The 24,954-nt window shown below is 42.6% G+C and overlaps 2 protein-coding genes across 5 annotated transcripts in view; one reads left to right on the top strand and one right to left on the bottom strand.

Annotated features, from left to right (window-relative positions):
* The window catches only part of pbx3a (pre-B-cell leukemia homeobox 3a), a 66,717-nt gene continuing 41,763 nt past the window's right edge, over positions 1-24,954 (top strand). For 2 of the 4 annotated variants that reach the window (XM_079608144.1, XM_079608142.1), the window contains exons 1-2: positions 18-686; positions 1,573-1,646. In XM_079608144.1, coding sequence (XP_079464270.1) covers positions 511-686; positions 1,573-1,646 — 250 coding nt within the window. In that variant the 5' untranslated portion in view covers positions 18-510. Of the gene's footprint in view, positions 687-1,572; positions 1,647-24,954 lie in introns of all 4 variants that reach the window. The other 2 variants (XM_079608143.1, XM_079608145.1) reach the window with 2 other exon arrangements.
* On the bottom strand, positions 19,306-22,008 carry LOC306996055 (uncharacterized protein). Its single transcript, XM_079608141.1, has 2 exons — positions 20,412-22,008; positions 19,306-20,171 (listed from the first exon to the last, which is right to left on the bottom strand). Exons 1-2 carry the CDS (start codon positions 21,810-21,812, stop codon positions 19,680-19,682), a joined length of 1,893 nt encoding a protein of 630 aa, XP_079464267.1. The 5' UTR covers positions 21,813-22,008; the 3' UTR covers positions 19,306-19,679.

The following is a 24,954-nucleotide window of genomic DNA, read 5'->3' as shown; positions in this document are numbered from 1 at the left end:
GTGCACGAGACACACACAGCAATCCACACGGATATCCTCACAACCCATTACATCTGCTGTAGATCATCCCCAAGAGAATGTGCATTTAACAACCTGTCTGTATTATTCAACAGCTCAGCAGGAGGAAGAAAGAGCACTGGAGCGCCAAGGGTTCAACTTATATTCATCACATTTTTATTTCTCTTTTATTTTATTTTGATGCACTCGAAGACGGAAATCAAATAAGAGGTGGATTTTTCTGAAGTTTTGCAGAAGCTGCCACTGGACTGGATGGAATAATAGTGAGTAACTATTGAGCAAGGCAAACGATGAACAAGCAAAGCATCAAAGTGCACTAGACTGTTCCTGATACTGGAAACCAGAGGATCATTTTATTAAAGCACTTTTTGTTTTCGCGAACTCGGGACTTTTACGCATCCATCATTTTAATGTAGCTGATATATCCAGGACAGCATCAAAATCTCTATCGTGTGGAATAAAAAAATTAACTAAAGGCATTTCAGCCTGAGGATGGAGGAGCAGAGTCATCTGATGCACACCCTGGGCGGCGTGACCCTCACCGGACTCCCGGTGGCTCTGCCGGTCCCTCATGATGGAGCAGACGCGAGAAACAAGCAGGACATCGGAGACATTCTGCATCAGATCATGACCATCACCGACCAGAGCCTGGACGAGGCTCAAGCAAAGTTAGTTTTACAAGGACACTTTACATTGCTGGCCATGTTAATACACTTTATTAATAACAACAACAACAACAACAATACTGTGTAGCCTACTTGCAACCAGCTCCGAATGTCACAATTTTTACACCATGCAGTGAATATTTATCAGCGTGTCAATTTCCACTGTCCTGAATACAAAAATCTATTGGCCACTAAAATATTAATTGCTGTTGGCTAGAAAAAAAAAGATACAATTAATTTAACACGTCCGCCACACATCCTATAGCGGGGCATGTTGTCACACGACGGGGTAAGTTGACACAATCTGTCATTAAACAGATTATAGCTTATATATATATATATATATATATATATATATATATATATATATATATATATATATATATATATATGGCTTACAGAAAATTTAAATGATAAAACGTGACAACTTACCCCGACCTGACATTTATGAAAAATAATCAGTTTTCAGAACAAACTAAAGGACAAAGCATTAAATCAGTGTCGTCTGTACCAAATTGGTTGCTGCTTAATCATATTAACAATGTAGGACATATGTATAGTTTAATTTGTTGTAGACTACCACTTTTGTAGAGATCAATGCAATGCACCATAATACATTTACCTCACAGGTGTTGGTTTAACCACAACAGTCTGGTTTTATAACCTCTGCCCTTAAAACAATAAATTAAAAGTACTCTTTATAAATGCACATGCCGCATGAAACAATAATATTTAATAATAATAATGTTTATTGCTGAACTCACATGAAGCTGTGAGGTGCAATCAAGAAAATGTATTTAGAAGCACAGTAGAGGATTATTAATGCACAATTTAAACTGCATGTGTGGATGATAAGATCTCCTAAATAACTTGTGTTTTTCTTCGATAGAAAGCATGGGCTGAACTGTCACAGAATGAAACCGGCTCTGTTCAGCGTGCTCTGTGAAATCAAAGAGAAAACAGGTAAGCGCTCCTTTATGCCCCACACAATACACTGCCATAATACACCTGCACGCATGGTGCTCTTCAATACACACCGCTGTTCGACTCACAATAGCCAGCACCAGTCCTGCGGAAGCTCACGTTTATTACACACAATAGAGCTTTTTACACTGACAGATGCTTCCTTACCGAAGTGGAAATGAGCTGCGTCTGTGACGTTGTCTGATGATGTATTTTGTAATGGTGTGGTTGATATCTTCAGTAGGCTTATTATTCAGTAAAAACACTGTTTGCTCGCGTGTTAACAGAGCACTGGAGATGGTCTGGAGATGTTTTTAATGTTTTAGAGCTGTACTTATTGATGTAAGCACGCAGAAACACAGAAATGTGCATCTCAGTAGAGGCTTTGCTCATCAGCTTGAATGTGCAATGAATTCCCCCTATTTTTAGCCCAGAGGTTCAGATTATGCTGAGATATGATAAAGGGAGAATAGGCAATGTTTTTCACAAACACTTTTTGTTTAAAAATCTCCTCATATCCTGATAGCAATCGATAATAGAAGTGGTTTAAATATATTTTTGTAAAGTACATATATCTTCTGTGGAAGTCCCAGGACCAAAAAAACATCCGCCCAATCATTGTGTTAATGATTTTGTTTTTTATAATGTCTGCTTTATTATTTTGAAATGTTTAAAGTCCTTGAATGATTTATATATTGTTTATTTTTTATATTTTTGTATGGTATTTTAATTTCTGATCTTGGGTTTTATTTGTGTTATGGTAACGGAGGTCTTTACATTCGGGTCATTGCAATCATTGAATCATTCATTCAACCGACTCGTTTAAAAACATTTATTTATTCAGGAACGAAACAAGTGACTGTGTTATGGTGCGTTCACACCGGACGCGAATAGCGCGTCAGGCACGAGTGATTTCAATGTTAAGTCAATGCAAAGACGCGTTACGCGCGTAAAACGTAATTTGAGTCATTTAATCATTCATTAAATTGATTTGTTTATTAATAATCCTTTTAAATTGATACATATTAGAGGCTTATGTAAAAACTTAAATGCATAAAAATATTTTTATTCCTTAAAAAATGTCCTCACAAAATGTTTAGTCATCAATACTGTTTTTCTTTATGTCTGTCACACTACCTTTAAATGCTTTTATGATATTTTATGTAAACTTTTAATTGCATTTTAATCATTTGATTTACATATTTCTATTTGATTTACATGTGTCCTACTTTTATATAGATTTTTTTAAGCTGACCCAAAATAAAATTGTCAGAACATCTAGCAAGCTAAACTACATTGTTTAGTAGACTAATGTTCATGTTTGTAAATCTGAAATAATTTTTTTTTGTTCATAATCGTAATCTTTAAAGGGGATTTTTTTTTGGGGTCAAATTATTAACATAACATAACAAGCCTAAACTTGTCATAAACTCTAAACTTGTCCCTCAAATCTGATTGGTTGAATGAAATGTTCCAGGATCAACAATGATGTCGATCCAGGAACATGTACTTGGTGAAATCAGGTTCTGTGGCGTGGCACAGTAATGGAAATATAAGTCAAATTAGTCATGAAACCATCAAATAGTTTTTTATATATAAGCTTAGCTTTACAATATTGAATTGGCTTGATGTTTCTTTGTAAGTGTAATGTATGAAATAATTAAAAATCCTTCTTCAGTAATCACAAATACTTTGGAAAGTCATGGAAATTCATTGGTGAACTGTGTGGGGAAATTGGTTGTGTAAAAGTAGCACAAAACATTCCTTAGTCATGACAGCAGTTCAGTGCCAGCGCAGTAAACACTCTGACATCGCCATGGCAGTGAGCAACTCCCCTTTCAACACTCAATATTTTCACAAACGCAAGTTTTGCAGTGCGTGCATATTTGTATAAATATGCATCTCTCAATCTGCAAAATCAATTGTCAGCTTTAAGCAAAGCAAAGCAATTGCATTTGATTCATTATGTTGATTTACAGGCGTGCTTTATATTAAGTAAGCACTTCTGAAGTCTACTGGGGGCATTTTAGTATTGACGCAATCCGACAGAGCTAATGAGGGAAATAAATCAGGCTGAATATTATATCTCGATTTGGGCAATAAAAAAATATAACGAAAGTTAAATACATCTCATTCTGGCTGTTGTGTTAGCGATAGAGATAATAGTCATGCAGAAAGTGGTTTGATAGAGGATTATGAATGATAATGCAGTAGATTTGAGAGGAAATGAGTGGTGCACAAGCTTAGCTTTCCAGGGATGCTATGGTTGCTAGTGCATTGCTAAGAGGTTACATGGCGTTCTGGGTGTTTGCTGTCTATGATATTCTGATTTCCAGATGTGGATTAGGTCCCACATTCAGTTTAAACTCTTTTTTTTTTAAAGGGATGCTTCTTAAAGTTTTCCTTGTAACTTAAAGTTGTCTGTTTGTACACGCAGAAGCTTTTTATTGGTTATGTGAATGAAAAGGAAACATTCTATTTTATAATTCTTCAAACATTACGGGATTGGGAACGTTACTTTTGAATGTTCTCTGAACAAGTAGTTATATTTAGAAATTGTTAGATCAATATGTCTAGTATGTTGGCATTATGGAGTGCACTGTCATACTAAGAAATTAGAAAACCATTAACATGACTAAAAAGTTACCTAAATATGATTCTGAATATGTGCACCTGAATCTGTCAGTCATCCCTGTGTTTCTGCACACACATTCGCAGCTGTTCCTGTTCGCCATCACTATAGAGAGTAATTAACTGGGCTTCAGATGTGCTTGCCTGTGGTGGGTGGATCATTACACTCTCCCGGCCCAGGCGGCTTGTGTTCAGCTTGCTTACCCTGTAGCGGAGGACTGTCAGAGACGGGCGGCATGGATCAGTGGCCTGGAAAATGGACACGAGAATGGAGCATAATTGATTTAAATCCCCGGCGTTTCTTCCCTGCTTATGTACTTCTACGTCGGCGTATAGAACTAAAAGCATAATGTACATTTCTTGAGCAAACGTGCTCTGTGAGTGGGGTGATTGCGAAGCCAAAAGCATTCAGCCATTGTCTTTTATGAAGAAAAATAGCTAAAAAACAACAAAAAAAACACTGTTTGTGAAGCATTAGTTGATAATATGATGAACCTGCACTCAGAGAAAAGGCACAAAAGCTGACATTAGGGTGATACACCCTTCCAAATGGTGCGCTAATGTGTACAATTTGAGTACTATACTGATGTACTAGTACCTTTTAGGGGTATAAGGTACCTTTTGGAAAGATACCACCCGTGACTGTGCTTTTCTGTGTGCTGTGAACTTTCTTCCTCAGTATTTTTGTCTTGTCTTCCAGTGCAAAAATCGTATATAACGTATATATAATAATAACGTATTAGTAAATGTTGAAATTAAGATTAACTAAGATGAATAAATGCTGTAGAAGTATTGTTCATTCTTAGTTCATGTTAACTAAGGTAACTAATGAAACTTATTGTAAAGTGTTACCAAAAAAAATCTAACTTAAGTGAAAAAAAAATCTGCCAATTGGGTGAGAAAAAATAGTCCTGTTTTCACTTTAAAATAAGTTTATTTTTCTTACCTCATTTGCAGATATATTTTCTTGTTTTAAGCATAAACTGTCTTCATTTTGATACATTTTTCAGAAAAAGACTTCATATCTTCAGTCATTTTGTGTCTCAAGTATGGTAAATGTATCTTGATAATGTTTCGATATTTGAACTGGAAACGAGACAAAAATACTGAGGAAGAAAATCCTGTTTTGCAATGAGAACTGACTTCATACACCCACTAAAAATCACCTAAACACCGAGATTAAAAGACATCAAGCTAAACGTATGAAGTGAAGGGAATGTTTGACAGTGTTGTCGAGACCACCTGACAGATGTGACACTGGTTTCGGTCTGTCAGCACAACCTTGCACTCGCGACAGGTTAACTTAACTAAGCTAAAGTATCATTGCATTCATTTTTCAGGCTGCACCTCCCACCCCCCACCTCGTCTATTTTAATATTTTACATTTCCCCTGTGACATGCATGCGATATGAGTGCCATTTTTGATCTGCAGTCATCCATAATTTTTCCACACGGGATAAAAGCCTGAGAGGGAAGGGTCGTATATTCTATAGAGAGAAAATATAACACGAGTCGGGCTGATCAAGCCGTCATGTCTGTGACTTTCACTCAAGGCCGTTTCCTCTTTTTATCATGCATCTGGAAGTTGTGCGCATTTTTTTCATTCATGGCAACGCAGGTGTGTTCTCCATTTTATTCCAGGTGCATGATAGAAATAATATTCAAACTTTAAATAAATTCCTTCATATTAAATCTTTATGGGCCATTCTTTGTGATTTAAAACTGAAACTTATTGAAAAAAGTAGTGCTATTATGTTTGGCTACTCGGCCATTCTTGAAGAAAATGTTAATATTTGTAAAGTTCGATATTGGGGATTTTTAAATTAGGGACACTTTTGGCAACTTTAAATCTTGCAAAATTAAACTTTTATCTCACATCCATGAATAAATGGCCTTGATCACATGGATATTAGTATAAAGTGACAATTTGGATTTTTTTGTGGATGTGTGCCACTTTTCTTTTTAACTTTATCGAAGAAAAGAGGATAAGCCTGAGATTTTCTAACAACAAGTTAGCTAGCATGCAGTCACTTTATTAAAAAAACAAACAAATAGATGCAAAGTGTGTGTATATATATACAGCTAAAGCCAGCTGGGTGACGCCCTCCAAAGACACGTCAGCAATGATTGACAGGCAGAGATACTTTCTGATTGGCAAAAAAAAAATCAATGGCCACTCCCCTGACTTTTTTGTTTGTTTGTTTGTTTGTTTGTTTACAGAGTCTAAAGATGTCACACAGAAAGAGGTAATTTCCGCAATACTTATTTCAATGATTTGAGAATATTTCCTATTCTCATTTATTAGAGACATTTATTAGTGCTCTTCCAATAAGAGAAGAAAAGAAAAACAAACAGATTTGGCACTAAGTGTAAATAGTAGCTAGTTAGATGCCATTTATACTTATAAATTGTCACAGGATAAATGAAGGATCCAAAACAGGGATGACAGGAATAACAGTCTTTAATGAATAAACAAAGGCAGTCCGTCGAGAAAGCTCACTACACAGGGAAATATTAACGTAGATCAGACGTCAGTCTTGATGGGTAACAGAAAAGGACTCCCTCGAAGCGGACCTCGAGCTCAGGAGTAGATCACTCAGACAGAGAGCAGCAGTGGTTCACAAACAGCAGCAACAGCAACAGAAAACACAGCGTATACGTAGATGCTAGACTGTTCCAGAAAAACAAGACAAGGACTTGGTAAGTACCTCTTAACACGGACAAGACGTAGGCAGACGAAACGTGTGACATGTAACAATAATCCGACAAAGAATCTACCAGAACAAACACCAGATAAAGAGTGAACAATTAGAGCAAAGTGGAAACAGGTGTCAGCGCGAATCAGCGCGAGCGCTGATCGCAATGACCAACAGGTGGATGAAGAGAGCGAGAGAGAGCGAGAGAGAGAGAGAGAGAGAGAGAGAGAGAGAGAGAGAGAGAGAGAGTGTGTGTGTGTGTGTGAAATACAATAATGAGCAAATGAGGTGCGAGTGTGTGTGGGAGAGAGAAAGAGGAAAGAAACCTGACTCATGACAGTACCCCTCCCTCAACGAGCGCCTCTGGGCGCTCGAGGAGGGGCCTGACGGGACCGGTAAAAGTCATCAATCAACGAGCGGTCCAGGACGTCCCGGGCTGGAATCCACCGCCTCTCCTCAGGACCGTACCCCTCCCAGTCCACCAAAAACTGGTGACCACGCCCCCGAGGACGCACGTCGAGGAGCTTGCGGACTCTGTAAATAGAGGCCCCCTCGTCAATAGGGGGAGGGGGAAGGGAGGGCCGAGCGGGCGCGCGAATAACGGGCTTAATGCAGGACACATGAAAGACCGGGTGAACACGACGCAACTGACCGGTCAGTCTGAGCCTTACAGCGACTGGACTGATGACCTTCACAATAGAAAAGGGCCCGATGAAACGAGGCATGAGCTTACGAGACGTCTCTTGAATCGGTAAATTGCGGGTGGATAACCACACCTTCTGACCGCAAACATATCTGGGAGGTCTAACTCTGCGGCGATTGGCAGCTCTACGAGTTCGTTCCCTAGTCTGACATAACGCAGATCTCACCCTCCTCCAGGTACGTTTACACCTCTGAATGAACGCTTCGACGGACGGAACAGAGACCAGAGACTCTTGCGCGGAAAAAACAGGCGGCTGGTAACCAAGGCAACCCTCAAACGGAGATATCCCAGTAGCGGACGACGGGAGAGAATTATGAGCATATTCGACCCAGGGTAACTGATCGCACCACGACGCGGGATTCTGAGAGGTGAGACTACGCAACATGCGACCAAGAATCTGATTGGTCCTTTCGGCTTGCCCATTGGTCTGTGGATGGAATCCCGACGACAGACTGGGGGAAGCCCCTATCTGACGACAGAATTCCCTCCAGAACTGAGAGGTGAATTGAGGACCTCTGTCAGACACAATGTCCGAAGGAAGACCGTGGATCTTGAACACGTGATCTATCATAACCTGAGCGGTCTCCTGAGCCGATGGTAATTTAGGGAGCGGAATAAAATGCGCAGCCTTAGAAAAACGGTCCACGACGGTGAGAATGACCGTATTACCAGCCGAAGGGGGAAGCCCGGTAACGAAGTCTAATGCGATATGAGACCAGGGACGCGACGGAATTGGAAGAGGTCTGAGAAGACCCGCCGGAGGATTATTACTAGACTTGGTCTGAGCGCAAATAGAACAAGCAGCAACAAACCGACGAATATCGCGCTCACGAGTGGGCCACCAAAATCTCTGACGGATGGCCGCTAGCGTTCCTCTTACCCCGGGGTGGGCGACTAGTTTCGAAGAATGCCCCCAACGAAGAACCGCCGAACGAGCAATTTCAGGTACATACAAAGATCCCTCAGGAGCGCGGGGTGGACTCGTGATGTGAGAAAGTGCGCGTTTGACCGCATGTTCTACTCCCCAGACGGCTGCCCCGACCACACAGCGCTGAGGTAAAATCTTCTCATCAGTCGAGGCACCCTCTGACGAGTCGAACTGCCGAGAGAGAGCGTCCGGCTTGAGGTTCTTGGAACCAGGTCTAAACGAAATAGAAAAATCAAAGCGATCGAAAAATAAAGCCCAGCGGGCCTGACGAGCGTTTAAACGTTTTGCTGAACGAATGTATTCCAAATTGCGATGATCCGTCCAGACAATGAATGGTACACTGGCTCCCTCAAGCCAGTGTCGCCACTCACCAAGCGCCAGACGGATCGCCAAGAGCTCTCGGTTACCAACATCGTAGTTGCGTTCCGCGGGCGAAAGACGGTGGGAGTAAAACGCGCACGGATGAACCTTGTCATCCTGGGATGAGCGTTGCGACAAGACAGCTCCTACCCCAATGTCGGAGGCATCGACCTCAATGATAAACTGACGTTCAGGATCAGGAGTGATGAGGATGGGCGCGGAGGTAAAGAGCCGCTTAAGACGATCAAACGCAAATTGAGCAGCCTGTGACCAAGCAAATCTGGTCTTGGACGAGGTGAGAGCGGTAAGGGGGGCGGCAACCTGGCTAAAGTTTTGAATAAAGCGCCGGTAGAAATTCGCAAACCCAAGAAATCGTTGGAGCGCGATTCGAGAATCGGGAACAGCCCAATCGAGAACCGCTCGAACCTTGTCAGGGTCCATACTAATCCCCTCCGCTGAAACAACCGAGCCGAGAAAGGTAACCGATTGCGCATGAAAGACGCACTTCTCAGCCTTAACGAATAGGCGATTCTCTAATAAGCGCTGTAGGACACGGCGAACGTGTTGAACATGTACCTGGAGGGACGGAGAGAAAATCAAGATGTCATCCAAGTAAACGAACACGAAAACGTTTAGCATGTCTCTTAAGACATCGTTAACTAAAGCCTGGAATACCGCGGGAGCGTTGACCAAACCGAAAGGTAAAACCCGATATTCAAAGTGACCGACAGGAGTGTTGAACGCGGTCTTCCACTCGTCTCCCTCCTTGATACGCACTAAATGGTAGGCGTTGCGCAAGTCTAACTTTGTAAATATCTTTGCGCCCTGTATGATCTCGAAAGCAGACGACATAAGAGGCAAGGGGTAACGGTTCTTGACTGTTATGTCGTTCAGCCCTCGATAATCGATACAAGGACGCAAAGACCCATCCTTCTTCTTTACAAAGAAAAAACCGGCACCGGCGGGAGACGAAGAAGAAACAATAATGCCCGCGTCGAGAGACTCTGTGAGATACTTCTCCAGAGCCTCTCGTTCGGGTGCCGAAAGAGAGTACAGTCTACCGCGAGGGGGCGTGGTGTCAGGGAGGAGTTCAATAGAGCAGTCGTACGGACGGTGAGGCGGTAAAGAAATCGCCCGGGAACGACTGAAAACCGCCCGCAGATCATGGTACTCAACCGGAACACCAGACAAATCATCAGGCTCCTCCTGAAACACAGAAACAGAAGACACGGGGGAGACAGCAGAAACCAGACAATTAATATGACAAGATAAATTCCATGAGTGAATGGACCCCTTAACCCAATCAATCTGAGGATTATGTTGAATAAGCCAGGGATGTCCTAAAACAATGGGGGTATAGGGAGACTGAAAAACATAAAAAGAAACTGTTTCTTGGTGATTGCCAGAAACCGTAAGACTAACCGGACTGGTGACACGACGAACTGAAGTGAGTTCTCTGCCATCCAAGGCAAAGACAGAGGCAACATCAGTCAGGTCAACTAACGGAATCTTGTGTTCACAAGCCCACCTCTCATCGATAAAATTGCCCTCAGCACCCGAGTCGATGAGAGCAAGACCAGTAGCCGAGGAACCAGCCCAACGGAGAATAGCAGAGATCGTGGTTCGAGAACGAGGAGATGAGGAGATGACAGAAGCGCTCACCAGTACTCCTCCGTCTACTGGCGAGCTTTGGCTTTTAAACTGCAGGAGGCAGCAAAGTGACCAGCCGTACCACAGTAAAGGCAAAGACGGTTAATTATTCGCCGCTGTCGTTCCTCCGGAGAGATGCGCACGCTCCCCAGCTGCATGGGCTCAGCATCAGACTGGACCTTAGCGGAAGAGACAGCAGAAAATGAGTCGCATGATGTGGGATATGAAGTGCGAACTCGTCGCCTCTGCTCGAAACACTTGTCCAAGCGGATAGCCAGATCGATGAGCTGATCGAGCTGAGTCGGCGATCCCCGTGCGTAAATCTCCTCCTTAATGTCTACATTCAATCCCTCCAAAAAGCGAGCGATTAGAGCAGGCTCATTCCACTCACTTGTAGTAGCTAGTGTCCGAAACTCTATAGCGAAGTCAGCCACAGATCTTCTCTCTTGACGTAGCACAGTAAGAAGACGTGAAGCCTCACTGCCGAAAACAGATCTATCAAAGACCTTACTCATCTCATCCTTAAAAGAACTGAACTTGTCGCAACATGCAGATTGTGCCTCCCAAACCGACGTTCCCCACTCGCGTGCTCGTCCCGTAAGGAGAGAGAGAACATAAGCAATGCGAGCCCGATCCTCCGCATACGTCTGGGGCTGAAGGGAAAAGACAACTTCACATTGAATGAGAAAAGCTCTGCACTCCGTAGGCTCACCGGCATAACAGGGTGGATTGTTGACCCGTGGTTCTGCGGGCTGCTGACGGTTGTGAGACATGGCAGACTCCTGGTGAAGGTGAAGTAATCGGGCAGACAGGTCAGAAACTTGAGCAGAAAGACTCGTAACAGCCTGATGAGCGACGGCCAGCTCCTCCTCATGTTTGCCAAGCATCGCTCCCTGGATCTCGACCGCTGACCGGACAGACATCTCATCTGCTGGATCCATGTGTGGGTCGGATTATTCTGTCACAGGATAAATGAAGGATCCAAAACAGGGATGACAGGAATAACAGTCTTTAATGAATAAACAAAGGCAGTCCGTCGAGAAAGCTCACTACACAGGGAAATATTAACGTAGATCAGACGTCAGTCTTGATGGGTAACAGAAAAGGACTCCCTCGAAGCGGACCTCGAGCTCAGGAGTAGATCACTCAGACAGAGAGCAGCAGTGGTTCACAAACAGCAGCAACAGCAACAGAAAACACAGCGTATACGTAGATGCTAGACTGTTCCAGAAAAACAAGACAAGGACTTGGTAAGTACCTCTTAACACGGACAAGACGTAGGCAGACGAAACGTGTGACATGTAACAATAATCCGACAAAGAATCTACCAGAACAAACACCAGATAAAGAGTGAACAATTAGAGCAAAGTGGAAACAGGTGTCAGCGCGAGCGCTGATCGCAATGACCAACAGGTGGATGAAGAGAGCGAGAGAGAGCGAGAGAGAGAGAGAGAGAGAGAGAGAGAGAGAGAGTGTGTGTGTGTGTGAAATACAATAATGAGCAAATGAGGTGCGAGTGTGTGTGGGAGAGAGAAAGAGGAAAGAAACCTGACTCATGACATAAATAGTGACAGATACTACTGGTATTTGAACGTCAGTGTTGTAGTGTAAATGATTATTATTAAAATTGTTAAATGGATGCCGCCTTATTGTGACAATAAAGCCCTCAATTGTGCTCAATATATTTTGAGCACTTCTTGCGTTGTTTTTGCCTGTTCACGATGACTCGCTTGCTGTAGCCCTCAGTTGTAAGTCGTTTTGGATAAAAGCGTCTGCTAAATGACTAAATGTAAATATAAAAGCCCTCCCTACACCCCTAACCCTGAACACTTTATTATCAAACACACATCAGACACTTTATTTAGCCTACACTATTTTCTTGATTTTTATTGAAAATAAATGAGTTTCCGATCTGATGTGTGATGGGAAAAGAGAGTAGAGCGAGATTCGAACTCGGGTCCATTTGCGTCAAAATTGTTTGCTACCCGCCTTTGACAATCAATCTTCTGTTATTTTGTCTGGCCCAACCAGACGTCAGTGGGTGGAGTTAGTGTAAATAGCCTCTACCAATGAGGCGGGCTGTTTGTACTTAGCGTAAATAGACAATAGACACATTAAAATAAAGTTTTTTATTATGATCAGTCTAGGACAGATCAGATAGCCCTATTTTAACGATCTGAAACGCAAGTAACTTTTGGGGGGATCTCGCTATTATACCGGCGGGACAAATTACTCTTGCGCCCGACGCAAATCTAAAATGGGTCGGTCTGAAGTAGGTGTGGTTTGGGCGTAACGTGCAATAAACCAATCAGAGCGTCCTCTCACATTCCCTTTAAGAGCAGCCGCGTGACACATGACCCTCATGACCCTCGCCTCGTCCACCGTTCATCAGATATTTCACAGCAGAAAGTGTGGTGCAAAAACACTGCAGCGAAATGAAAATTTAATCAGTATTTTCTCTGCCTTAACAAGGCAAGAAACCCTCATAGAGGGGAAGAAACTGATATTTTATTCATAACCGTTTTGGAAGTTGGTATACTTCATTTTTCTGAGGTGAGGTAAAAATAAGACGACAAATGAAAGCTTAAAACTTGCTGCAAAGCACAACGGGCTAAAACTTCACATATTCTATAATGCAATATATGTTTGTTCATGTAATCTCATTAGCATTCATAGGCATTCACATTCATTCTAGCACACGTACATTTTCACATGTTTCGAGACACAACATCATAAAACATCATCCAATTGACAGCATATAAACCCTTTTACGTATGGACAACTTAAAAATGCTTACAAATCTTTGTGATTGTTGAGTTTTATGCTAATTACAAATAATGCACAATTTGGATTTGATATATAAATTAATTAGAGATTTTAAAAAAGTATTTCTCGTTTAAAGTTTCTTCATTTACTGATAACCAAGAGTCTTTTGCTTTCCTTCAATTCAGTTCAGTTCACTTCAATGGATTTGTACACATGTGTAGACATTTAAAGCCGTACATGCATAAAAGACTTTACGCTTTATATACATGCTGTCAGTATGTCGATATTGTGTATATGGATATGATTGATGATTATCACCCAGGTTTTGTTAAAAGGAAGAGCTCATCAATTGCACTGGACTTGATTTTCCCACAGTGCACTTCTCTTTTCCCGGGTCTTTTATCATCAGATCTCTTTTATAGCCTATCTCTGTTTAGCAGGTTTGGTTTATGACTGTCTATCAGTCGTGTCAATAGAGCCTCCTGGGAATCTCACGGTGGACGTGGTCAGATACAGTAGCTGAATGTTCGAGGGACTTTTAACTGAGATGTGCTGCTATATAACATGATAAAATACAACTAATGTCGGATACACACTGTACGATCGGATCGCTGTTCTTCTCACACTATACACGACTGTCTGGGGTCACATCACACGACGGATCGGGTCACTCAATGATATATTAACAAACCCCAATGTAAAAAATCTAGACAATATACAGGTAGATAGGAATAAAACTATAGTTTGGCGTATGTAAACTTGAAACATAATTGACTATGTATATATATTTCGACTATGCAATGTAATTGAAATCTACAGACTCAAATGCATAAAGTGTAATAATTAATGTATTTTGGATGTTTTCTTTCCACTAGTCAAAAGCAAAATAGTCCAAAATCTCAAAATTGACTATAGTGATATATTGCCTGTGTTTTGCCTTAACACGTTAATTTCTTTTCTTTTCTCCTCCGAACACATAATTGCAACAAGTGAGAGTTAAAAACAACACAAGGACACCGGACAGCATGTTATTACACGTCTGCGGTGTCATCAGAGCCTGTGAAGGAGTCTCGCACTCTCCTGAAAAAAAATCAATAGTGCAATCCTCCCCGTTCCCGTCCTCGCTGGCGGTAATTGAAATAGAAAATCAAATGAGCAGCGGGCAGATAATTGTTTTATCAATATCCTCCTGCCCGCCCTCCGCGGGTCAGTGGCGCATGATCACCGAGCTCTGGATATGACGAGGACGAAATGTGAAATTGAACAGCTCGGCTCTCGTTTATCAGACCTGACAACTCGGAGTGACCGACTCGCGGTGACCGGACGCCGCAGCTGCTCCCACTGAAACATCCCGTCTGCTCACACTCACGCTTAAACATCTTAACATGATCAAGTGTGTGCCGTCGCCAACGCTGGCATCAGACCCACGAGGTGTGAATGTATTCTCGCTCTAATATGTCCTTTAGTTGGACTGTAATATGATAGATTACAGTGATCAATGTAGGCTACATTCACTCTCGGCCACCCATTCAAAGGGCGATTGTATTTTACTGCACACTAACATATTGTAAAATATGGTCGGAGGACATTTGGATCGCACAACAATGTAAAGGGCAAACATTTGTGCTTTGGTTTCTCCTTTTGGTTGTTTAAAAGCACAACTGCCTCTGATGAAATCAGGAATAAAACCCAGCCACCTCCCAGAACAATTTGAACAGCAATAGTTCAAAGGCTATTAACATTTTAATGTCATTATTCAGGTGTTGTAAATTATTGTCCGGCCTTCAGGTAGGATCTGATGTCATGTGGTACTTACAGTTTTTCTCAGTCGCTTTGGTGCATTTTTCACATCATCCCTAACATGTGCAAAATAATAAGTGCATTTCTCAGAACAATTTGTACAAACTGCAATATACAATAGATTAGTGTTGTCAAAAATATCGATATTTCGATAAATATCGATACTGAAATATCTGAACGGTACCAATACTAATTTCCCGAAGTATCGATACTAGCCGAGCGGTCACTTTCACTTCTCTCCAAAGGCGCGTTGACAAACACCACACGTGACGCACTCGTCTCATTCGCTCTGGTTAAATAGCAAAAGTGAAGTGAATGGAAAGATGGCGAGGGCGGCGCCCCCGTGACCGGCTTTGGTTGATTGATAAAGAACACCGCGAGCGGGCATGTCGGAGAATAGCGCGGACAAGCGTAAAAACACACCGCGAGCGGGCATGTCGGAGTCGGAGAATAGCGAGGACACGCGCTACACACCGCGAGCGGGTATGTCAGAGAATAGCGCAGACACGCGCTTCAGACTGCGAGCGGGCTACGGGCACCCAAAAGATTGTTTGACAATCAATAATCCCTCACATCACTAATTTTTTTAAATTATTGTATAGGTGAAAACAGACTTAAGGAACAGGCTCCAGGGGTACCATTTAGCAAGCATAGGCTACACTCAGCATCAGGGGTGTTTGTTGTTTGGACAGACCTTTCCCCACTGCTAAAAAAATCCTAAAGGAAACACTGTAACTTCTCATTTTAACTTTTCTGAAACATTAACCAAGATGGCCTAGTATTGTTGTTGAAATAAGTCTGTGTTGTCTCGTTTTTTCACCGTAATTCTTAAAGTTAGCATAATCTGACTTAGGAATCTTAGACAAGTAAATATTTTAACTGTGGTCAAATGTAAATTAACTTGTGCCTATTTAACTTTATTCAGAAAATTATTATTTAATTCTGCAATTTGCCTTCATTAGCGATTATCATCAATTTGATTACACAGATATTAATTAAACTAAACAGCTAGACAATGGCATCTCTGAATTCAATAATGAAATGCCTTTAACTGAAAATTTAATGTTTAATCTTATTATTATACATTACTGACACTCTATCCTCCAATTTGATACTGTTAAGTGCTTTTTTGTTACAGTAGGCTATATTTTAATCTTTGATAACAGTAGGTTATACAAATACAACGGGTCATGTTAGCCCTGGTCCAATAAAAAAAAAATTAACAGATAGAACTCAGGACATTTTTGTTCATGTAAAATATACCTCATTGTCATGTTCTAGACTTGTTATATTTAGCTTTAAATAAAAAAAATACCCCCTTAATATAGTGGCAGTTTTTTTTCTCTGTGGTATCGAAAATGGTATCGAATATCGATATTTTTCAAGGTATCGTATCGAAGTTAGAAATTCTAGTATCGTGACAACACTACAATAGATATGTTTCTTAAGCTAGTCAGTCACTAAAAATCTTTAGTACATCTCTCAAAAGTAAATATTCATGCCAATGATCATGTCAGTGTCATCAGAATGATAAGTCATTGAGTCATTGTTCACGAACAAGGTCGTCAAAATGTTTAGGCATGTTGTCAATGTAACTGTATACTTTGACAGTATTACCTGATGTAAACTTGGCTACAGTTTGGATGACAGTTACTGTATTGAAAATGCACAAGGCTGCACTTCTATGGCATATCAATTTCAACAGTACTATTTACATATTACTGTATGTGGGTTATTGATTGAAAGAGACTGGACAGGATTTTGTTTTTCACAGCTCTCTATAAACAGACCCCTCTCATCATCAGGGATGACAGCCCTGTAGAGAGTCTCTAAAAAGTTGAGAAGATGCTGGGTGTTGTATGGCCCTATAAGGGGGATATGGGTTAGGACACCATGCTCCGAAATAGCAGCACACATGGTGATATTTCCTCCCCGTTGGCCTGGCAAATCCACAGTAGCTCTGTGACCGATGATATTCCGACCCCGCCTTCTGCATTTGCTCAGGTTGAAGCCAGCCTCTTCCACGTATACAAAGTTGTGAGAGGGTTCACTTGATTCCAACTCCATTATATGCTATATCCCAGAACACACAGTTTAATTTGTTTTGTGTAAATGTGTAAAACTATGCTTGAGAGTTTATGACAAATAGACAAACAATTTTGCATGTAATGGCTTATACAAGGAACTAATGCCTAGATGTTTTGAGGGGTAAGACTACTCAACAGAGAACCATCTACTATATTTTGATCACCATGACATGAGCAATTGAAAATGTGGAAAAAAAGTGACACTTGTACATTATCAATTGCAATATGTACAAAAGCAATTGCAATTTGTTCAAAGGAATAAGAAATTGCTTTAATGATGTGCACAAGTGACTAGATGATTTGGAATTTGTACAAGTAGTATCAAGAATTGCACTTTTGATCTAAGAAATGCACCAAAGCGACTGAGAAAAACTGTAATATTTTACTCAACATAGACTTCTAGACATGACTAGCTTTTTAATATATTTTGGAGGTCATTGGAGGTTAGGTGACAGACAGACAGACAGACAGACAGACAGACAGACAGACAGATAGATAGATAGATAGATAGATAGATAGATAGATAGATAGATAGATGGATAGATGGATAGATGGATGGATGGATGGATGGATGGATGGATGGATACAGTAGATAGACAGACAGACAGACAGACAGACAGACAGACAGACAGACAGACAGACAGACAGATAGATAGATAGATAGATAGATAGATAGATAGATAGATAGATAGATAGATAGATAGATAGATAGATAGATAGATAGATAGATAGATAGATAGATTCAGCAGCATGTAATGTAAACAGTGACTGGCGATGGATGATTCACTGATGCGCTTACAGTTCAGACTCCCTATGATGCTCATGAGAATATATATTAGGATTGTTCCCATGCTCATGAAAGAGTCACATGCACGACTTACAACAGTTTTGATTTGGGTAATGATGAATAGTGGCAGTAAATCTTTGTGTTTGTTTTAAGATGCTGATGTCTGCTCGTGGTTTAATTGCTCTCCTGTACTCTTGACTCTCTCGAGTGGATGGTATATATCACACACAGTCATAATGAATTAGTCCACTTCACACACAGCACATTTCTGCATGATAGATAACGCTCTGGAGAAACGACCTGTCTTAATTTATGATATCTCACGGAGACGAGGTGAGAAAGACCAGAGGAAGATGATGTATGCATGTACGCTGGGAAAATAAATGTTAACCTAAAGTCAGATTGAAACATTGTTTTAGACTTTTTAAAAATCCTGTCAGATTTATCGATTATAGTTTTAAATGTTGGCTGAGGAATTGTGAACACACAATCTCAATTAAGTTGTTCATTTGGCAATTGTAAACTTTTATTATTGGAATTATTATTTAATCAGATTATTTTAATTAATTAATTAAGCTTTTTATTGAACATCAGTGTCTTTCATCAGGCACTTGAAGGCTTCTTGCTTCATTCAAATGACTGCATTACATCTACATTGTAAGCATCTGAAGAAACTTATGTCCCTGATAAAAGCCCTTCTATAAAACTGGTACTTAATGACTACTTTGCACAATCCAATCAATAATATCATTAAATATCTTGTTTCACTTGGAAATTGCATCATTACAGAGATGTTAAATGGGTTGCAAACACCATTTAATGTTGACTTTACATCTACAGTTCAGGAAACAGCTTGGTACAGTATACCACACCAAAAGTTTGTGTCCACTAAAATAAGTAAGGTAATTTATTTCAAATCAGTGCTATGATATCAAGTACAATCTACTTAATTGTGCCGTGAAACATTAAACAAAGTGAGTAAATCTAACTTAAGTCCTTTTAGACAATAGATAAGTTTTACACTTAAAACATTTTCTCTCAGAAACTGCTTGTAAGTTTCCCAAATTATTTCAAAGAAACGCAATGAATTAAACAAAATTTTGAAGTAGATACTGAAATATAAAACTGTAATACTGAAAAATAATTTTCTTGTAAAATATACAGATCTAATGCAATGTATTTAAACCAACATTTAAACAAACAACATATCCATACGTTATTGTCACGAACCACACACGGGAAGCAGGGGTTAGATCCATTTGCAGTATTTATTGGGTTATCCGTACTCGTAAACAGTCCAGGCAGGGGTCAAAACCAGAGAAGCAATCCAAAAACATAAAACAATACAAAACGGGCAACAAAGCAGAACTCAGAAGTGGTGTGATATATAACAAGGACTCCGTGACACATACTAAAACAGACAGGGTTATATACACAGGGAAATGACAATGCTAATGGGGAATAGGCTGAGTGCAATGATCAGTGATTAGGAAACAGCCGAGTGCAATGAGAAGACAAGGATCGTGGGAAATGTAGTTCACTAGTGTGATGGACACCGTGAGGAAGGAGGACATCTAGTGGTGACCCAAGGAACATAAACCAGACACCGTGACATAACCCCCCCTCTACGGAGCGGCTACCAGACGCTCCAAGACCCACAAAAAACAAACAAAACAAGAGTCCAGGCGGGAGGTGGAATGGTGGAGGATCAGGGGGAGGGATGGAGGGCCAGGACCATGAAGGGGAACAGGAACAGGGGATGACAATTTAACCGGCGGCCGTGGCGAAGCAGACAGTCCATCGGGCGGCCAGGGCGGAGACGACAGTCCATCGGGCGGCCAGGGCGGAGACGACAGTCCATCGGGCGGCCAGGGCGGAGACGACAGTCCATCGGGCGGCCAGGGCGGAGACGACAGTCCATCGGGCGGCCAGGGCGGAGACGACAGTCCATCGGGCGGCCAGGGCGGAGACGACAGTCCATCTGGCGGCCAGGGCGGAGACGACAGTCCATCTGGCGGCCAGGGCGGAGAAGACCCCTCGGGCGGCCAGGGCGGTGAAGACCCCTCGGGCGGCCACGGCGGTGAAGACCCCTCGGGCGGCCACGGCGGTGAAGACCCCTCGGGCGGCCACGGCGGTGAAGACCCCTCGGGCGGCCACGGCGGTGAAGACCCCTCGGGCGGCCACGGCGGTGAAGCCACCGGCTCAGGAACTGCAACAGACACCACCGGCTCAGGAACTACAACCGACGTCACCGGCTCAGGAACTGCAACAGACGCCACCGGCTCAGGAACTGCAACAGACGCCACCGGCTCAGGAACTGCAACAGACACCACCGGCTCAGGAACTGCAACAGACACCACCGGCTCAGGAACTGCAACAGACACCACCGGCTCAGGAACTGCAACAGACACCACCGGCTCAGGAACTGCAACAGACACCACCGGCTCAGGAACTGCAACAGACACCACCGGCTCAGGAACTGCAACAGACACCACCGGCTCAGGAACTGCAACAGACACCACCGGCTCAGGAACTGCAACAGACGCCACCGGCTCAGGAACTGCAACAGACGCCACCGGCTCAGGAACTGCAACAGACGCCACCGGCTCAGGAACTGCAACAGACGCCACCGGCTCAGGAACTGCAACAGACGCCACCGGCTCAGGAACTGCAACAGACGCCACCGGCTCAGGAACAGCAACAGACACCAGCTCGGGAACTGGCTTGACGTAAAGCTCAGGCTCGGCAGACGTGACGTGAAATCCAGGCTCGGCAGACGTGTGTCCCCTCCATGCATGCAGTACTGCCAATGTATAGAAAAGGAAAACAGCCCTCTTGGCCATGGCAGGACTTACGGGAACAGCGTCTGGCACAGGAACCGTCTCTGCATCGGCAGACGTGACGTGGACAGTCTCTGGAACGGCAGACATCCTGTGCCTCCTCCACGCATGCAGTACCGCCACCGCATAAAAGAGGAAGACCGCTCTCTTGGCCGTGGCAGGACTGACGGTGGGCTGCTCGGAGGGGACGGCCTCCGGGACGACGGCGGGCTGCTCGGAGGGGACGGCCTCCGGGACGACGGCGGGCTGCTCGGAGGGGACGGCCTCCGGGACGACAGCGGGCTGCTCGGAGGGGACGGCCTCCGGGACGACAGCGGGCTGCTCGGAGGGGACGGCCTCCGGGACGACAGCGGGCTGCTCGGAGGGGACGGCCTCCGGGACGACAGCGGGCTGCTCGGAGGGGACGGCCTCCGGGACGACAGCGGGCTGCTCGGAGGGGACGGCCTCCGGGACGACAGCGGGCTGCACCGGCACGGCCACTGGGACGACAGCGATCTGCCCAGGGACGGTCTCCGGGTCATTAAGGAGGCAGGAAGTCTTCCTCCTCCTCCGTGTTCGATGGCGAGGGGTAGGCTCCAGGCGGGACAGGAACAACGGTGAAGGGAGCTCTGGGTTGAGCATCACCGGCCCAGGGTGGAAGAGAGACTGAGGCGAAGAGTGGTGCTGGAAGTCGCCTCTAGTACCTCCTCCCCTGCGGCCTCCACGGGTCCCAGAAAACTTGGCCAGACGGGTTCCTTCAAAAGATTCCTGTCTGACTGAAGGAGGCTCAGGGGATTTGGTCGCCATGATCTCCTCCGTTTGATGGGCCCATAGCGCAAAACATTGAAAAATGTTCATCCGCGGTGGAACCTCCTTCGAACTTCCCCTCTTGATGGCTGGGGAAGAGCCACGAAAACCCTTACCGCTGGATCTATTCATGACGGAGTCCTTCTGTCACGAACCACACACGGGAAGCAGGGGTTAGATCCATTTGCAGTATTTATTGGGTTATCCGTACTCGTAAACAGTCCAGGCAGGGGTCAAAACCAGAGAAGCAATCCAAAAACATAAAACAATACAAAACGGGCAACAAAGCAGAACTCAGAAGTGGTGTGATATATAACAAGGACTCCGTGACACATACTAAAACAGACAGGGTTATATACACAGGGAAATGACAATGCTAATGGGGAATAGGCTGAGTGCAATGATCAGTGATTAGGAAACAGCCGAGTGCAATGAGAAGACAAGGATCGTGGGAAATGTAGTTCACTAGTGTGATGGACACCGTGAGGAAGGAGGACATCTAGTGGTGACCCAAGGAACATAAACCAGACACCGTGACAGTTATACTATCATATTTGGTAGACTTAACTTTAAAGTGCCCCTATTATGCTATGTTAAAGGTTATTAATTTAGTTTTTTAGAGTCTTTTTAGAGTCTTTTACAATAGGTTTACAGGCATGCAAGGTCAAAAAACACTTTAATTTTCACATAATATACATTGCACATCAGCTCTTTTTCAAAGAACCAGAAAACGGTTCGTTAGATGATTCATCCTCTCTAAACCCCTCCTTCTAAAAGTATACTCTGCTTTGATTGGTCAGATTGTCTGTTGTGATTGGTCTACCGATTAAACAAAACACCCATTATAATATTTGAATTTCAGCACTTTATACACACACAGTGACATGAACAGTAATGATGGCGTCGGTTTCTCCGATTCTTCATCCTTTTGAATACATCTTCTCGACGTGTCTTCCTGACTTCCAGTCTGAGCTACAACTAGTGTTTGAGGGCGGGGCAAAGTAGACATTTGCGAGCAGCCAATGATGACCAAAGACAGCATTATGCAAATGTGTTACATTGTTACGTAGGTTTGTAACAGGAATTGAGATGGAATTGACCCTTCGCAGGGAGCTTGATTGACAGGTGACATACTTCGCCATCCGCCATTTTGTCCGACAAAGCAGTCAGGAGAGTTAGTAGATTAACATGGGAGGATTTGAACTTGAGAAACGGAGTGTAGGCTACTGATGTCTTTCCGCGGTTAAAACAACATTCCTTCTTCTGATGTTCATTCATGTTTATTTGATGCTATAAATGAACTAGAAGGAAGAGATGATCGGTTCACGAGCAGCTTTAACTGAGGCGACACAGCGATCTGTCAGAAAAAGCCACAAAACGGATATTTATTGTTTAAATTTCTTTAAAAAAATTAGCAAATTTGATAGGTAAGACTTTGTTTAATATGTTTAATATCAAAAGTAACCGAAAAGTAAGCTGGTCTGTCCTGTCTGTCAGTGTGTTGTCAGTGTCCTCTCTGCTCCGCGATGTATTTTTCACTGCATGAGAACATGGTGTGTGTGAGAGCGGCGTAGCTTGTCGGACATAGCGACAGTAACTAAGGGGGGCGGGTCTTTGCGTACGGTCAATTCTTCAACATTCTGTCACAACATTTTGTTTTATTGCGTGCAATTAATTTAAGTTTGTATTATAGAAGTTTACTTTTCTCATTTGCAGTGGAAATAAATTAATTTATTAAAATATACTCGTAAAGGGGGCACTAAACAACCCAATGAGGGTAATATTATGAATGTTTGTTGTCTTTTTAATATTTTTCAATCAGCAGGTCGTAAAGAAAACATTTTCATTGAGACTTTTTGATATGTCTTGTAAGCAACCATATTAATGCTTTAGTTTCTTGAAAATTGTGAGGCGGCTTTTGTCGGCAAAACTCAGCAGCAAAAACTCTCTCTGCATTCCCGTCTGCAGCAAACACACATATAAACACCTTCGTCCCTGAAGCGAACAGTCTTGGTTTCTCTTAGCTTGTTGTCTCACCTGTATGGTAGCTGTCAGGGTTTGATTCTTTCATCTAGAACAAGGGAACAAAGACTGCTTTTAGGTGATGCCAAGAAAAGCACCAGAGCCAAGGTGAAGTATTGCGTGCCTTGTCTCCAGTGGAGCGTACGGCTTTGATCAGACGTACACTAAGCTTTTGGCACACGGGAGCTTGAAAAGCCCAAACACACCATATAATGGGTATGTGTGCGCTCGAACCACACCTGACTCCTCTGCCCTCATCTGAAATGTTTGACAGACTGAATAACAATGTGCTCTTAAAATGTCCTCATGAAATGTTGCATTTGCACCTGAGACGGAAAACTGGGTGCATGACTGGATCTTCCCATTGAGTGGGAAGTGTTTGGAGTGTTTAATAGCCACACAAGCATGGCACTAATATCTTGTCTTTTTGTTATTTAAGGGATGGTTTAACCAATTCGAATCGAAATCAATCAATCAAACATGCTGTGAAAACACATTTGCAATGCCCATTTTGCATTTTATAACAATACATGGCGTGCTAAGTTTGAATATGCAGAATTCCCTCCATTGACTAAACACATTATTCTCTAAAATCTGGAAGAGCAGTAAATTCAGAATGATTTCTGGATCATGTGACACTATTTTTTTTAACATTTTTTAAATATATCCAAATAGAAATCAGATATTTTAGATTGTAATAATTTTTAAAAAACAGTAGTGCATCAAAAAAACTTAATATCAAATATGCACAAGAATGGTGAGATTTAGCAGTTATGACAGAGTAGAAGATGTGCAGTAAATAATAACTTAAATGTCAGTCTCTTTTCCTCACATAAATCTATCGTACGGTATAACTTGAAAAGACTTGCAATAGTGCATGAGTCATATAGACTAATGTTTTGACTTTTTTGTGTGTTTGTCGGCTCCTGGTTACCACATGCTTTCATTGTGTGGAAAAGAGCAGCTCAGACATTGATTCATGTGATATGGAAGAAAGTCATACAGGCTTGGAGTGACATGAGGGTCAACAAATGTGCCTTTATTTCTGACCCTCTGGTTAAAATGTCTAGCAACAGACAGTGTTAAGCTGTAGAAGCTCAGTGAACTGTTGATTCAGACGGTCCCTGAGAAAACATTGAAAAAACAGTTAGTCCTCCTCCTACACCCGACTCAATGGAGTCTTGGGAAATCATATCGATCGATAGTTCCTGTTCAAGAAAGATTGCTGCGCACACTAAAGGGCGATGGATGT

This window comes from Phoxinus phoxinus (genome assembly GCF_949152265.1).
Source record: "Phoxinus phoxinus genome assembly, chromosome: 3".
Taxonomy (NCBI): Eukaryota; Metazoa; Chordata; class Actinopteri; order Cypriniformes; family Leuciscidae; genus Phoxinus; species Phoxinus phoxinus.
This window is presented reverse-complemented; position numbering and strand designations above follow the sequence as displayed.

Coding starts and splice junctions, on each gene's coding strand:
- LOC306996055 (XM_079608141.1), bottom strand. CDS start 21,812: ATGAATAGATCCAGCGGTAAGGGTTTTCGTGGCTCTTCCCCAGCCATC. Junction 20,172..20,411: donor TTGCAGTTCCTGAGCCGGTG/GTGTCTGTTGCA, acceptor TGGCCGCCCGAG/GGGTCTTCACCGCCGTGGCC.